Source organism: Nicrophorus vespilloides, unplaced genomic scaffold, assembly GCF_001412225.1.
Source record: "Nicrophorus vespilloides isolate i.1.1-1 unplaced genomic scaffold, Nicve_v1.0, whole genome shotgun sequence".
Taxonomy (NCBI): Eukaryota; Metazoa; Arthropoda; class Insecta; order Coleoptera; family Silphidae; genus Nicrophorus; species Nicrophorus vespilloides.
This window is the reverse complement of record NW_017096418.1, coordinates 1-13,625: the sequence shown is the minus strand read 5'-3', so window position 1 is coordinate 13,625 and position 13,625 is coordinate 1. Positions and strand designations below refer to the sequence as shown.

At 29.7% G+C, this 13,625-nt stretch overlaps 4 protein-coding genes across 5 annotated transcripts; 1 reads left to right on the top strand and 3 right to left on the bottom strand.

The window, feature by feature from the left end:
- Nucleotides 1-5,369: 5,369 nt before the first annotated feature.
- On the bottom strand, nucleotides 5,370-7,508 carry LOC108556969. The gene is made up of 4 exons (XM_017913329.1): nucleotides 7,250-7,508; nucleotides 6,875-7,193; nucleotides 6,413-6,812; nucleotides 5,370-6,348 (listed from the first exon to the last, which is right to left on the bottom strand). The coding sequence occupies exons 1-4, from the start codon at nucleotides 7,339-7,341 to the stop codon at nucleotides 5,456-5,458; spliced, it is 1,704 nt and encodes a 567-aa protein (XP_017768818.1). The 5' UTR covers nucleotides 7,342-7,508; the 3' UTR covers nucleotides 5,370-5,455.
- A 236-nt stretch (nucleotides 7,509-7,744) lies between these two features.
- On the top strand, nucleotides 7,745-11,448 carry LOC108556968 (protein HIRA homolog). Of its 2 annotated transcripts, XM_017913328.1 has the most exons (15): nucleotides 7,757-7,823; nucleotides 7,875-7,939; nucleotides 8,004-8,180; nucleotides 8,386-8,702; nucleotides 8,754-9,041; nucleotides 9,099-9,380; nucleotides 9,437-9,750; nucleotides 9,803-9,934; nucleotides 10,015-10,186; nucleotides 10,237-10,336; nucleotides 10,392-10,655; nucleotides 10,705-10,801; nucleotides 10,856-11,103; nucleotides 11,164-11,252; nucleotides 11,307-11,448. In XM_017913328.1, the coding sequence occupies exons 2-15, from the start codon at nucleotides 7,903-7,905 to the stop codon at nucleotides 11,418-11,420; spliced, it is 2,631 nt and encodes an 876-aa protein (XP_017768817.1). In that variant the 5' UTR covers nucleotides 7,757-7,823; nucleotides 7,875-7,902; the 3' UTR covers nucleotides 11,421-11,448. The 2 variants fall into 2 exon arrangements, with proteins under 2 accessions (XP_017768816.1, XP_017768817.1); XM_017913327.1 differs by having other exon boundaries at nucleotides 7,745-7,939.
- Nucleotides 11,449-11,481: 33 nt separating this feature from the next.
- LOC108556971 (uncharacterized protein C12orf73 homolog) lies at nucleotides 11,482-11,694 on the bottom strand. The gene has a single exon (XM_017913331.1). The coding sequence runs from the start codon at nucleotides 11,671-11,673 to the stop codon at nucleotides 11,506-11,508; it is 168 nt and encodes a 55-aa protein (XP_017768820.1). The 5' UTR covers nucleotides 11,674-11,694; the 3' UTR covers nucleotides 11,482-11,505.
- LOC108556970 (small integral membrane protein 4) lies at nucleotides 11,651-12,025 on the bottom strand. Its single transcript, XM_017913330.1, has 2 exons — nucleotides 11,803-12,025; nucleotides 11,651-11,742 (listed from the first exon to the last, which is right to left on the bottom strand). The coding sequence occupies exons 1-2, from the start codon at nucleotides 11,960-11,962 to the stop codon at nucleotides 11,681-11,683; spliced, it is 222 nt and encodes a 73-aa protein (XP_017768819.1). The 5' UTR covers nucleotides 11,963-12,025; the 3' UTR covers nucleotides 11,651-11,680.
- Nucleotides 12,026-13,625: the final 1,600 nt, after the last annotated feature.

The window sequence follows — 13,625 nt, the reverse complement described above, 5'->3', positions numbered from 1 at the left end:
CGAATAATTTCACTCTAGTATAATATAAATGTACTGGAGTAATAAAACACGCATTCACAAAATACACTATTCTATACGAATACAAAATTTATTATGTTTCGAAAATGTTCGATCGTTAAAATATTTCAGTTGTTTTATAATTTTCTGCTATTAAAATGTACTAAACTAAAGCGAATATAAACAAAATATGATTAAAAAAATTAGGCAAATACTATAAATGTTTAAACGACAAATAGAGAGTGTTCAAAAAATGAAATCACCTTAACAAATACTGTATATTTTACATGTGAGATAAATAATTAATAAATTTATGTAACTTTAACAATTGTTATACCCATCAATTTACATTTAATTTATTTACTTACATATTTTCATGTAATAGTTGTTTTCAATTTTCTATAATAAAATTAAATTATTCGATGTCCAAGTAGCGCATTATATGCACTATTTTTGGTAAAACAGTAAATTAGTAATTTGAAATTGTTGCATAGTAAAATAATAATGGAAAATTGATAACATCGAAATCTAATAAGCTATTGTATCACCCTATTCTAAATCTTAGCCCTGCCACAAAAATTACTCTATTAGAATTCTTCTACATGAATTAAACAAAACATGATCTTTATTTAAACCAAATGTAAAATTATATAAATATGTTTATTTGTTACCACTATAAATAATTTATATTTTATAAATTAATGTTATCCAAAAAAGATTTTATTTAATATAATGAGTGGAAAGGAAACAGTTTTACTTTGATGTGTAAATGTCTTAGTTATGACAGCTTATTTTGTTGTTTGGCTTTATGTAACACACGAAAGGCGGCTTAGTAAAAAAAAATAGTAAAACTTTTTCCTTCGTAACGTCATAGCACTCAATTTCATAGCACTATATTTATTTTGACGAATACCAAAAGATGGATGTAAATTATACTAATAAAGACTCACATTCACTAAATAAATTTTAAAAAATATAAGAAAACTGAGTACTTAGAAAGAACTATAACTGAAATGTGAAAAATATGTATAATATGTGATATTTTATGAAACTATATATGTTTAATAAGCAGGGTGTATCGAATGAGGAATTTGAAAAGAAATATTTGCGAATGTTTCAACCACGGATTAGGTTAATCGAAATTGAATTATATTAACTAAATACTAATTGTATCTTGTAGATCAGTGTCCTACATTTCGGTAATGGAAAAAAAATAATGTTCTAATAGATTTTATAATAAAATCATTCAATTTCGATAATTTAATTATGTTAACTTTGTTTATTATCAAAAAAAACATACCTAAAATGTAATATTACATTGTATAACAAAGGTCCTGTACTTAACCAGTTTATTAGGCCATGCGCCACAGAGAATAAAGTTATACTATAGTATGCAATTTTTTTTATCGATGTGTCTCATACATACGTAGTAGCATAGTTAATAGACTGGTTAAGTGTAATGAATAAAACCATATACAATATACTAATAATAGATAATAACATAAGTATGTGTTGTAATATAGACGAAGATAAATGTAAAAGGAGGATAATTGCAAACCGGAAACTAAATTAGAAAACAATTTACTTGTAACTTTACGAACTGCTCATATATTTTTGTCCATATATTGTACGTCGAAGGAAAACAAGAAATATGTATAAGCAAAAACAAAGATGTAAATAAACCGCAATAAACGCATTGAAACAAGTCAATAACATAGCAGATTGTATGGTGAAAAAAAAGAACAAAACGATTAAATGTAAAATGTAACCACTCTCACTAAATAAAAATAAACATTAAACATTCTTAACTAATTATTTCTCTTAAAACAATCGATTACTGGACGGTAAGTAACTAAATAAAACACGATGTGGAATTAAACAAAAATTCATAATATTAAGTATCATCTATATATATTTTTTGAATTGTTATTTGCAACACTGCTACTGCAAATTGTTTTTTTTTTGGTAATATTTATATTGTATTTTATACGGTGTTAATAAATGTAAAAATGGATCTCCTTATGTTTAATTTTGAAAACGCATCTACACTTTTACCTAAATATTTCATGTTAATCAATGACTGCAATACCTCGCATAGTTTTGATAATCAGTTTTGCCAATATTCCAGACTGTTTAAAACCGGACTAATCGAGGAACTAAATCAAATAAAAAGTGAAAACCCGATCATTTATGTACCAACAAATCATTATTTTTTTTTGAGAATAATAAAAATGTATTTTACACATACATACAAAGAGCTATTCACTCAGTCTTTCACCCATTTTTTAAATTTATTTTAGTGAATCCGGACAAATCTAAGCCGTATGTAGGATTGTACGAGGTATTGCTATATACATATTATTAATATTTTCATTATTTAAAAAACATAGGTTTGTGTCTATCGAAATCCCGACAATCTAAAATTTAATAAGATTATTAATTGTTGTTATTTATTGTTAATAACATAAAGTAATTTTATTATAGAATAATTTTTAAGTTTTAAAATATACAATAATAATTAATATTATTTATTGTTATTAAGAATAAATAACAACAATTAATAATCGGGCAAAAGAGCCATCGACATAAGTCTTAAAAATATTTTTTTCAGTATCCGTCGTACCTATTAAAATATAGTAGAATAATATAAAATGTTATTGTAGAAATTATAATAATAAAAGTCACTGTCGGGATTTCGATTGTCGGGATTATGGTAGTCGGGATTTCGATATATTCGGGATTTCGATACAGTCGGGATTTTGATTGTCGGGATTATCGTAGTCGGGATTTCGAACGTCGGGCTTTCAATAGACGGTCTTTCGCTTGTCGGTCTTGCCATATAGTGTCGTGTCCCAGGGATGATTTTCTGGACACTGTGGGATATCTTCTTCTGTTGTCTGTTGTGGAGCCTTAGGTTTGGTAAATAATGAATAACATTTTTGGTTTATTATTAAAATATTCTTCAAAGTGTTTGCTTTATCTGTAGTAGTTGATTCTTTAGCGTTCTTCCTAAGACTAATTACAAATCCTTACTCTACGTATAAAGTTAACTAAGCGGTGGGAGTTTGAGGAGTAAGCACGATTTTGATAAGACTGCTCCTATACGGATTTTGCCAATTCTGCGTCTGGTTGAAAATATGAGCGATGTTCTTTCAGTAGCTGGTCTCGATGAAAATGCTTATTCTGCGTCTGGTTGAAAATATAAACGATGTTCTTTCTGGTCTCGATGAAGGCTACCTTTATGCTGATGTATATATTTATTGTGGCGACTAAGAGACACTATATTAACAATAATAATTGTAATAATAACGGTTGGACACAACAATAGACCCATATTTTCTTAATCCAGCACATTCATAATTATACTTAACCTTTAACTACTCACGCCGATGTAAAAAATACACAAATTTTCTAAGAAATTATACCACATCTATATTCTCTTTCTCCCATCTATGCAACTTAACGTAACCTGCGGCACAAATAAATTGTTTTGTGCACGTTCATTCTTGATGTGTAGTGCAGTTATTTCTCTATATTTAGTGCACTGTTACACCATAATCAGCACATACGTACTAAAATAATCATTTATTATGGCCCTTAGTATGGAAAACCAAAAAAAAGGATGAATGTGGACTAACCGCTGAGGCTAATTCCAATTGCTTAATTGAAGATATGCTTAAAAGAAGATTGCTTCTCTACCGTTTAATAAAAATAGATTATAGTCAAGAGTCCGCACCAATATTAGGTATTCAGTTTCAAACAAAAACATTTAAGATATTTTAATAAAGAAATTTACGAAAAAAATGTTTGGATTTGTAGATGTGCTCATTTATCTAAAATATTCTGTTGGTCGTACATATTGTTTTCTCAAGAATAAAATATCTGGAATAAATTTGGATATTCTAATCTAAAAATATATCAATAAGAGGCAAGAGCAAGAAACAAGAGGCACGAATGTTCTCAATCCTACATATGCTCTACTGTATATATTTTTTAGTGCACAATTTAAAGAAAATATTGCAATGCATAACAATGAAGTTACTGCATTTTATCGAAATTAATAAATGCTATTTGTTTTTTGAAAAAAGTTGAAATATGCGAGGACATATTGAGCATCACGAATTAGAGAATACATCACGAACTTGCATACATGGCTGAGAAAATATTGACGTCCTCCGAGAAATTACAGAGGTTAAAAAATACTCGAAGGAAAAACACTCCTACCAAAGGAAGACTTGTAAAAAAAGATGTTTAAAAATGTATCAATTTTTATTCTAATAATTCGGAACAATAAATTCTACTGCATACTCTGCAAATTTGAGAGAAAATTATAGAATTAAATAATGACGGGACGTTAAAACATTACTTTAGATATTTTATGGATTTCCGTTAAGAAAGAATATCTTCGCATTTCCGACAACGCCATTTCAACTCTTATAATAATTAAAAATGATATAAGCGATATATTATATATTATAATAATTATTACGATTACATAAAAGTAAATATATTATAGAATTTATTGTGAAATTTGTGTATTAAATTAATTTCTATATATATTAACTTTTGATGTGCCGCCAGTGGAACCACATGTTTTTTTTAAATAACCAAAACTAGAAAAATTTGATCATTAATTTATTCGTAAGTTTAAAATCGACACTTTTGACAAAATGAAGCAGGGCCATAAAGGCAGATAACGAATAGTTCTCGAATAAAACGGTGTATTATAGCCAGTAATCCGTGAATAGAATAGTTTTGTTTTTCATACTTTATCTAGTTATTCTGAAAAATAGCGCCTCTACTTTTATAAATTTAACTTACATGTTATTCTTATTTAGTACGTACCTGTAAACACAACAGATATGTCATTTAATAGAATTATAATATAAATATTTTATAATTTAAAAACGTATCTCTATTCGCTGATTGTTTAAATAAATCCAAAACTATCTATTGTTTGTTATTCTTCGCCACGTGGTTGCTCATTTTATAAAATATGACAAATTTTGTTTGAATATTATTTAAATGGTTACATTTTATCTAAATTATCATAAAACAATATAAGGTTTCACCTCTAACCCTATTATCAACTTTTATTTTTCCATAGAACAATTAATTTAATAACAATAAAAGATAATTTGTATTTTCGCAAGTTGTCCGATGAATTTCAATTATAAATCAATATTATTTCATTATTTTAGGTGTTAATTTTATAAGATGAAACATGAAAATAAATGTGATTTTTACGTTCAGTATCAATCAGAACATCTTTTCTAATTTTCAGACTAATTCAAACATTTCTTCTTCATTATTTGTGCATAAATTTCTTATTCCTTATGCGTGGGTAGTAGTAGCACTAGTTAAGTGTAATTTAAATATTTTTTCTCCTCCATACCTTTAGTGTTGAATAAATAAACGCAAATACTTAAATATACATATATTTTTAAATGTTCTATATTTATTCCATACAATACTCCTCATATAAATCATCAAATTGTCGTTTAAACTCAGTATACAAATCGTCGTTCAAATTCTTTTTCGCGTCTTCCATAACTTTAAAAATGCATTCCTTCGCGTTGCTCACTTTATTATGAAACATGTAAAATCTAATATAATTCAACCAAATATCGATATTGTTTTTCCCGAATTCTGCACAGGCTATCGCATAAACCTTTTCCCATTCAACATAATTTCCATCAGATTGCTTCATCTCTATATTGCATATAGCAAGAAATAATTCTTTCGAATAGGGTTTATCTTTCATTTGTCGATATGCTTCTCTGCATTCATCAATTGTTTTAAATTGCGCTAACCATTCTATATATTTTACTTTAAAAACAACTGGGAATTCTTTAATTGCTCCCCTGAAGAAGTCTTCAGTTTCCACCTCATCACAATTTGCTGGATAGTAATCAGACATGGTGAGCCATAGTTTAAACGAATCTGACTTTAAAGCTTCAACGCCAGATTCAAATACGTTTACTACTTTCATCTTGTCATCTTTACTTAATATACAGAAACGTAAACGAAGCAGCCATAAATCTACAGAATTGGGAAGTTTTTTTGTGCCCATTTCCAATATCTCTTTCCCCTCAACATCTGTAGATATGTTCAACCAATTGATATAATGTGATTCCGTACAGACATTTTCATTACTTGCTTCTTTAAATGCATTAACCATTACAGGTTTTATAATTTCTAAATTGTCTTTCTTTTTACACAATCCATGTAAAGAATTCAAATAGTAATTCCACAGCTTTGCTTTTTCCTCACTCTCTAATTTTTCCAATCCCTCTTTGTAATTCGTTATAGAAGATCCTAATTTTTCTTCGAACGTTTTCTCAGGTTCCTCTAAAATAACAGAACAAATTATTGATTTGATATATATATATATAAGTATATAAACACAACTTACCACGCTTAGAGTTTTCCGCTAATACGTGCCAAGTAACGGCTTTATCTGAGTGATTTTTCTGCAAATATTCAACTATTTTCAGCTGAGCTGGCACTGTTTTTGCATAATTTTTTAACATAAAAAAAATATCTACATAGAATTGAACTTCAGGTATTTTAGATACTATATCTTCAAAATATATATTTATTTTCTTATTTAAAAGAGCTTCAGCTTCTTCATCAGAGTTTTTTTCGAGTGCAGCTAATTCAAATTGAATGCATTTCTTGTACAATACTTTGCTAGTTTGAATCATAACAATTCCTTTCTGCAATGTCTTGATAGCAAGATCCACATTCTTGTGTTTACTATACATGTACCATTGGGCTGCTGTCAACCAAGCATTTTCATTCTTGCTGTGACACTAAAAAACATATAAAAGATTATTGAAAGATTATTATTAAATAACAGTATGGTTAATTCTACCTGAATCAGCTGCGAGCAGATATGTGCCACATTTCCAACATATTTTGTTGTATGACAGAAGTTGAAATAATCAAAATACAATTCTATATCCTTTTCAGGGTATAACTTGATGGCTCTCAGATACAAATTTGCAACCCTCTTCAAGATCTTTTGATCTATAGATTTTATTTTCTCACCCTGCTTTAATTTGCTTCTTCTGGCTTTTATAAGTTTGTAAATGTTATACTCAAACTCAATGTAACTTCTAAAGCCTAGCAGTGAGTGTGAAGTCATACCACATACTTTGTTTTCAAAGTTTTCTCTCTTATTCTTTATTACTCTAAAAAATAAATTATATGTTAGATACATTAAACAATAATTTCATAAATTTATTACCTTATTTCTTCATCTGAAAATATTTCAGTTCTTGCCATCTCCTCAAACTCCTCCACCATCCGTTCCATGTGAATTTGCACATGTTCAGCCATTTTAATCACTTATTGATTAAACTTTTATTCCTAATAATATATATTGTCACCAGCAACAATATTTTAACACTGTAACCCTACTGGCACACTTCAGTCCAAAACACGTGTATTTGAATTTGAAGAAAACAAATTCTTTTGACAGACTTACAATCTAACCTGTAACTGCCTGTAACTAATGAACAGAAGTTAGTTGCAGAACATAACCTCTGAATAACTAAAAACACTAAAAACAATAAATAAAATTGTACATTTAAGTGTTAATTAAAAGCTAGGATATTTCTTACTTTCTTTTAAGAATAGTTAACTTTGATTTGATTGGAAAAAATTGTTGGAATTAATTTGGTTGCGTTCGCAAATTTTAACTTTTTTTATTTTATTTTTTCAAATTGTTGGCAGCCATGTTTGCAATCTATTTACAAATAAAATGCTCAACTTTACAAGAGTATCAAAGAGTATATAGGAATTTAATTAATTTCCAATAAGTGAGGGAAAGTTCATATTTATTTAATTATTGGACGATGTTTTCATTTTAGTCAAGTGGACCGGTCACAGATATAAATTATGATTCTGCTAAAACCAGCCTGGGTTAAACATGAAGGTAAATATAAAAATTGTGCTAAAAGTTTAAATTTTTATCTAACCTCGAAATGCGTAATTTTCAGATAATAAACCGATTTTTTCCGTGGATATACATCCAAAGGGAGGACGTTTTGCAACAGGCGGCCAAGGGGGCCAAGGCGGACGGATTGTCATTTGGAACATAGCTCCAATATTATCATACTCTGATGAAAATGATCCCAATATACCAAAGCAATTATGTCAAATGGATAACCATTTAGGTATTAAACAAAGAACAATTAATCACTAATTTATTTATTTTGTTTTATAACTTTTAAGCCTACTATCATTCAGTTATATTTGTTTTGAATACACTATATATTACAAACAAAGATGATATTTGATGCAAGTGTATAAGTAGTTTATAATTAGTTAGATATATACAAACTATTTACATTTTATTAAAGTTTATTATTTTTTTTACAGCTTGTGTCAATGTTGTAAGATGGAGTTGTCAAGGCCATTTGTTAGCTTCTGGTGGAGATGACAAACTTGTAATGATATGGAAGTTGACTGGAGAAGGATCATCAACTTTATTTGGAAGTGGTGGCAAAGTGAACGTAGAGACATGGAAGTGTACCCACACATTAAACTCACACAATGGGGATATCTTAGATTTAGCTTGGGCTCCTCACGATGGTTGGTTAGCATCAGCAAGTGTGGACAACACAGTTATCATTTGGAATACACACAAGTTTCCAGAGAAAGTGGCTGTCTTAAAAGGTCATTCTGGCATGGTCAAAGTTAGTTGCAAGTTGTGCAAATCTCAAGAGATATTATACCCTTGGTTGTAGGGCGTCACATGGGATCCAGTTGGAAAGTATATTGCCAGTCAATCAGATGATAAATCACTGAGAGTCTGGCGGACAGCTGATTGGCAACAGCAGGAAGTTGTTACCGACGCGTTTGTAGATTGTTCTGCAACTACTCATGTCTTAAGATTATCTTGGTCGCCTGATGGACAGTACTTAGTTTCCGCTCATGCTATGAATGGCGGTGGACCTACAGCTCAAATTATTGAACGAGATGGATGGAAACAGGATAAAGATTTTGTTGGTCACAGGAAAGCAGTAACTTGCGTCGTAAGAAATCATATACAATTATTAACAGTCAAGTATTCAAATTCTATTAAATTTTAGCGTTTTAATTCAAATATTTTAAAGAAAGTGACTCCGGGAAGTCCTAAACCTCAACAGTATTGTTGCTGCGCTGTCGGATCTAGAGATAAATCTGTTAGTGTTTGGCTTACATCTTTGAAAAGACCTTTAGTTGTAATTAAAGACTTATTTGATGACAGTGTCCTAGATATATCTTGGAGCAGTAATGGTCAACACCTACTTGCATGCTCATGGGATGGAAGTGTGGCATGCATTATTTTCACAACAGATGCGATTGGAAATCCATTATCGGAATGTGAAAAGGTTTTATTTCATGTAAAAAAAAATTATCGCTTAACGCTAACTATCGCATTTTTTAGGACTCTTTATATGAGAGAATGTATGGAAAATCTATGCAAAGAAATTTGCTAAATTCTAGTTTCGTCGGAAGCCATATTATAGAATATCCGGAAATGTTATCAGAACAGGACGCAATTAATGATATTAGTATGAAACAAATGAATGAAATAAATGTCGAAATACCCAAAATAACTATACCCACGATCAATTTGGAATCGCCCAAACAGAATGGATTATTAGTTGCATCTAATAAACAGATTGAAACAAGATTACCTAGCGGTAAACGTAGAATAACGCCTATGTTTTTAAAGCCCGTCCCAACAACACCTGTCAAGTAAGTTTAATTGTAATGCTATTGTAGCGTACTGCTAATAATCATTGTTTAGGGAAACTGTGGAGGTACCGACGATACAAGCAGCATCGACGTTTAGTTCGTCTTCGCCAACAAAGAGCAAAATTGTTGTGGTGCAAGAGAAAGTCAAACAAACGAATATTATACCAAGTCATTCCAGCTTAATGTAAGTTATTCAACTTATCTCATTAATTTATAATGTGACTACAAATCGTGCACTTGAATATACATAAAAAATCTCGACAGACCCTCGGTTCGCCCACAAACGTTTCAACCACCTGGTGTTCAAATTAATCAATTGACGTGTTCCGAAGTACCTGGAGATCAACCAATAGTCCAGTTCATCAATGTACTAGACCCGTTAAAAATGCCATTAGGGCAAACTATCACAAAAAAGAACGACTTTATGAAATTACAAGTAAGCATTGTAATCGTCGATATTTATACCAATTAATTGAAAACATGTAGGTAACAAATGGCGGTTTAACTACGCCAAAAGGGAAACTAGCTAGGATAGAAGTATTTAAACACCCAGATGACAAACAACCAATCTGGGAAACGTATTTAGGTATGTGTGTTGTGTGTGTATTGAATACTGAAAGCACTAATTAATTTAATTACAGGATCAGTAATTAAGTGTATTCAATATAATAGAAGACTGATTGTTGCGTGTTGCGAAGATTTGAGTATAAACACATATGAAATAAAATGTGGTGCAAGGCCCCTTCCGCCATTGTTAATAGAAGATGTAGCATCTGCGCTATGTTTATCGGACTCTGGTATTTGTATGGTGCTCACGAAAACTGGATTATTACATATGTGGAACATAGATTTAGGAAAATCGATTTTAAATCGTATATCTCTCCGAAGTTTGTTAAGCAACAAAGGTAAGAAAAATGTATGATATCATGGTAAATGTTAACTGAAAACTTGTAGCATCGGTTAGCGGGTGTTCTTTGACGACCACAGATCTCCCATTGGTTACATTAAGCGATGGAAGGGCTTTCATTTATAATTTAGACCTACAAACTTGGTAAATTTATTAAACATGTACACAAGTCAAATGAACTATTTTTGTATTTTTCAGGGTTTTGATATCGAATCCTCAAGACACTTTGAGTAAGGTTAGTGGATCCATAGCCAGATCTGTTGGAGGAAATTTACCATTGGCTTCATTGCAAAGACAAATGAGCGCGCACAATTTGAATGACAATTTACCATCGGGTGTTAAACTTAGTTTCCTTGAATCGCAAATTTCTGCCAGTGTACTTCTACAATCAGCATCGGAATTTAGACATTGGTTATTGATAACCGTAACCCATCTATTGGAAAAAGGTATGAAAAAACCTATATTACTAATGTAATTTGTTTTAAATTTTCTGTAATATGTTATAGGACCAGAATGTCGGATACGATCGATTTTAGATGAACTCATGGGTCCAACACATTCTTCCAGCAAAAAACCTAGAACTGACAACATACTGGTAAATTTTATCACCTTACGTGTTACACAAAAACTGATTATTTCATATTTTTAGGGGATATCAAAAAAGAAACTGTTGAATGAAGTTTTGGCTTTGATTAAATCCAAACTGCACTGGCAGAGACTTTATAAAGAGTACAATGAACAACTGAATCTATTGAATTTGTAATTTGTTCTATAAAAAAAATCATTGTATATTTTTGATCTATTGTTTTTATTTTTAAATTAAATTAATTAAAATTACAATTCTCTCTCTATGTTTTCTCATCTAAGTTATGGAGTTTCCTTTCTTTCTCAATATACACATCTAGATCTTTCAGAGGATTATAATAGATATGAACTGTTTGTGATCCAGCAAACATTGATAGCATTGCTGCTGACAAAAATTTGAGATACCTTGGCCAAGAGACTCCTGCAGGCATCTTGCAGTCAGTGGTGATGGATTTCTTCTTCAACAATACTTTTGGCTTGTCTTTTCTTGTATGTGTGATCTTAGGAGGGGAAAAAACTATATTAATGAGACTTCAAGTGTGTATTATATAAGATCTTACAGAAATTCGTTTCTCCAACTCTCCAATTGATCATGGAAAATTCTAGAGCTGCCCCAAGTCCAAAAAACAATGGCAGGAACCTGTAGATACCGAAATACCTCTTGCCAGGCCACTTGTTCAGGAACTTTTGAAGATTTGTACTATATAAGTTTATTGACATATCTACAATTTACATTAATCTCTATCAGTATATCTTCTATTTGTAGGTTAAGAATACGAGCATTCATGTAATGTTGGTTGCCAATATTTATATAAATATATTTAAATGAAAAATTTGGAAATGTGTTAAAAACGAAATCACTGAACATAACTATAGATTGTCCACAAAAATGTTTAATTTCAATTGAAATTAATAACTAGATTAATACATAAAATATATTTAATAGTATAAAATTATTTTGACTCAAATCCTATTAAAAGTTTTACTTATTTTGTTGTTTACTTTTTAGTGAAAGTAATTATATTTTTTTCGGTCGAGACAAATGATGAATGTATTTTCTTTTATTAGAGGCCATTTCTGCTTATTTCCGGTGCACTTACCAGCATGCGACAACTATCATTCCGTAAAGCAATTACTGCATTTTTTTTTACTACTTTCATCTCGGATCTAATATTTCAGATCGGAAAGTAATCATTATTCAGATATTTTGATGAATTTTAATAATAAATAAATCAAATTTATATAATCATAATAAAAAGATCAACATAAAAATTAGTTTTATAAGTGTGAATTATTTATTATAGTCAACCTTCATATTTCGAGTGAGTTGACTTTTACACCCACTCGAGTATGAAGTGAAGCAAAATACACGAGTTTGATTAACGCAAACTAGAGTTTGCTAAAATTGGTTAAAAAAAAGCATTATTTAATTGAAAATGGAGATACAAAGATTACAATGTGCATTCTGCAGTTTTTGAATGTCACATAATTGAGAATTATGTAATATAGCACTATATTAAATATATTCTAAAATTGCTAGAAACATCATTAAATCATACCATTCTACATCACATCGTTAACATTAAAATAATTAATATTATAATTAAAGAATATTACTATTACTAAGGCTGTAGAATTTAAAAGACCAAATATGTTTATATTTATGACCTTGAATATAATATTTACTTTTTCTTCAAATTTTGCACGTGAAATAAATTCTAATTTCTTACATTACAGAAATATATAACAATTAAATGTTTGTATATTTAATATCGTAAATATATTTAATCTACCAAAAAAAGTAAATGTATTTCTTGCTTATATATTTGAATTAACATACATGTTGAATTCTTAACATTTGAAACTATAAAAAATCTAGACAAAATAAAATTATACGTATGTGTAAACAAAATATAAAATGATAGCTAGACATTGATTATAATTATTTATTTAAATGTCAAGATTTGTCTTTGAAATCTTATTTTATGACTGGATATGCAAAGATTTCTTTTTAAGGTGATATGTTTTCTACCATCTCTCGATGATGTAATATGGGAGACCTTATTGAAGAGCGTGTTGAACCGAAGCATACTTATTGGTTCGAGGGTAGCAGAGAACGGAAATTTGAATCTCTCACCTTAGATGGATTCAGATCATAACGTTATTTACAAACCAATTTAACAAAACGCCTTCAACGATGTTCTTGAGGTAATAATCATAATGCGAATTTAATTAATAGATGCATTTTATTCCTCAATAGATTCCTGGATCAATATTGAAAATCAAAACGATTCATTAGTTGTGAAAAATCTGTTTTACATATTTATACTTTTGGGCGATAGTAATTATATGCAAATTTATGTACCATACCAGTACCATACCA

Excerpts from the sequence above, each read along its gene's own strand:
- LOC108556969 (XM_017913329.1), bottom strand. The coding sequence starts at position 7,341 with ATGGCTGAACATGTGCAAATTCACATGGAACGGATGGTGGAGGAGTTT. Across the intron at positions 6,813-6,874 it reads TCTGCTCGCAGCTGATTCAG|TGTCACAGCAAGAATGAAAA; the intron begins GTAGAATTAACC and ends TATGTTTTTTAG. Across the intron at positions 6,349-6,412 it reads AGCGGAAAACTCTAAGCGTG|AGGAACCTGAGAAAACGTTC; the intron begins GTAAGTTGTGTT and ends CTGTTATTTTAG.
- LOC108556968 (XM_017913327.1), top strand. The coding sequence starts at position 7,903 with ATGATTCTGCTAAAACCAGCCTGGGTTAAACATGAAG. Across the intron at positions 9,935-10,014 it reads CCAAGTCATTCCAGCTTAAT|ACCCTCGGTTCGCCCACAAA; the intron begins GTAAGTTATTCA and ends AAATCTCGACAG. Across the intron at positions 10,656-10,704 it reads AAGTTTGTTAAGCAACAAAG|CATCGGTTAGCGGGTGTTCT; the intron begins GTAAGAAAAATG and ends GAAAACTTGTAG.
- LOC108556971 (XM_017913331.1), bottom strand. The coding sequence starts at position 11,673 with ATGCCTGCAGGAGTCTCTTGGCCAAGGTATCTCAAATTTTTGTCAGCA.
- LOC108556970 (XM_017913330.1), bottom strand. The coding sequence starts at position 11,962 with ATGTCAATAAACTTATATAGTACAAATCTTCAAAAGTTCCTGAACAAG. Across the intron at positions 11,743-11,802 it reads AGTTGGAGAAACGAATTTCT|ATCACACATACAAGAAAAGA; the intron begins GTAAGATCTTAT and ends TCCCCTCCTAAG.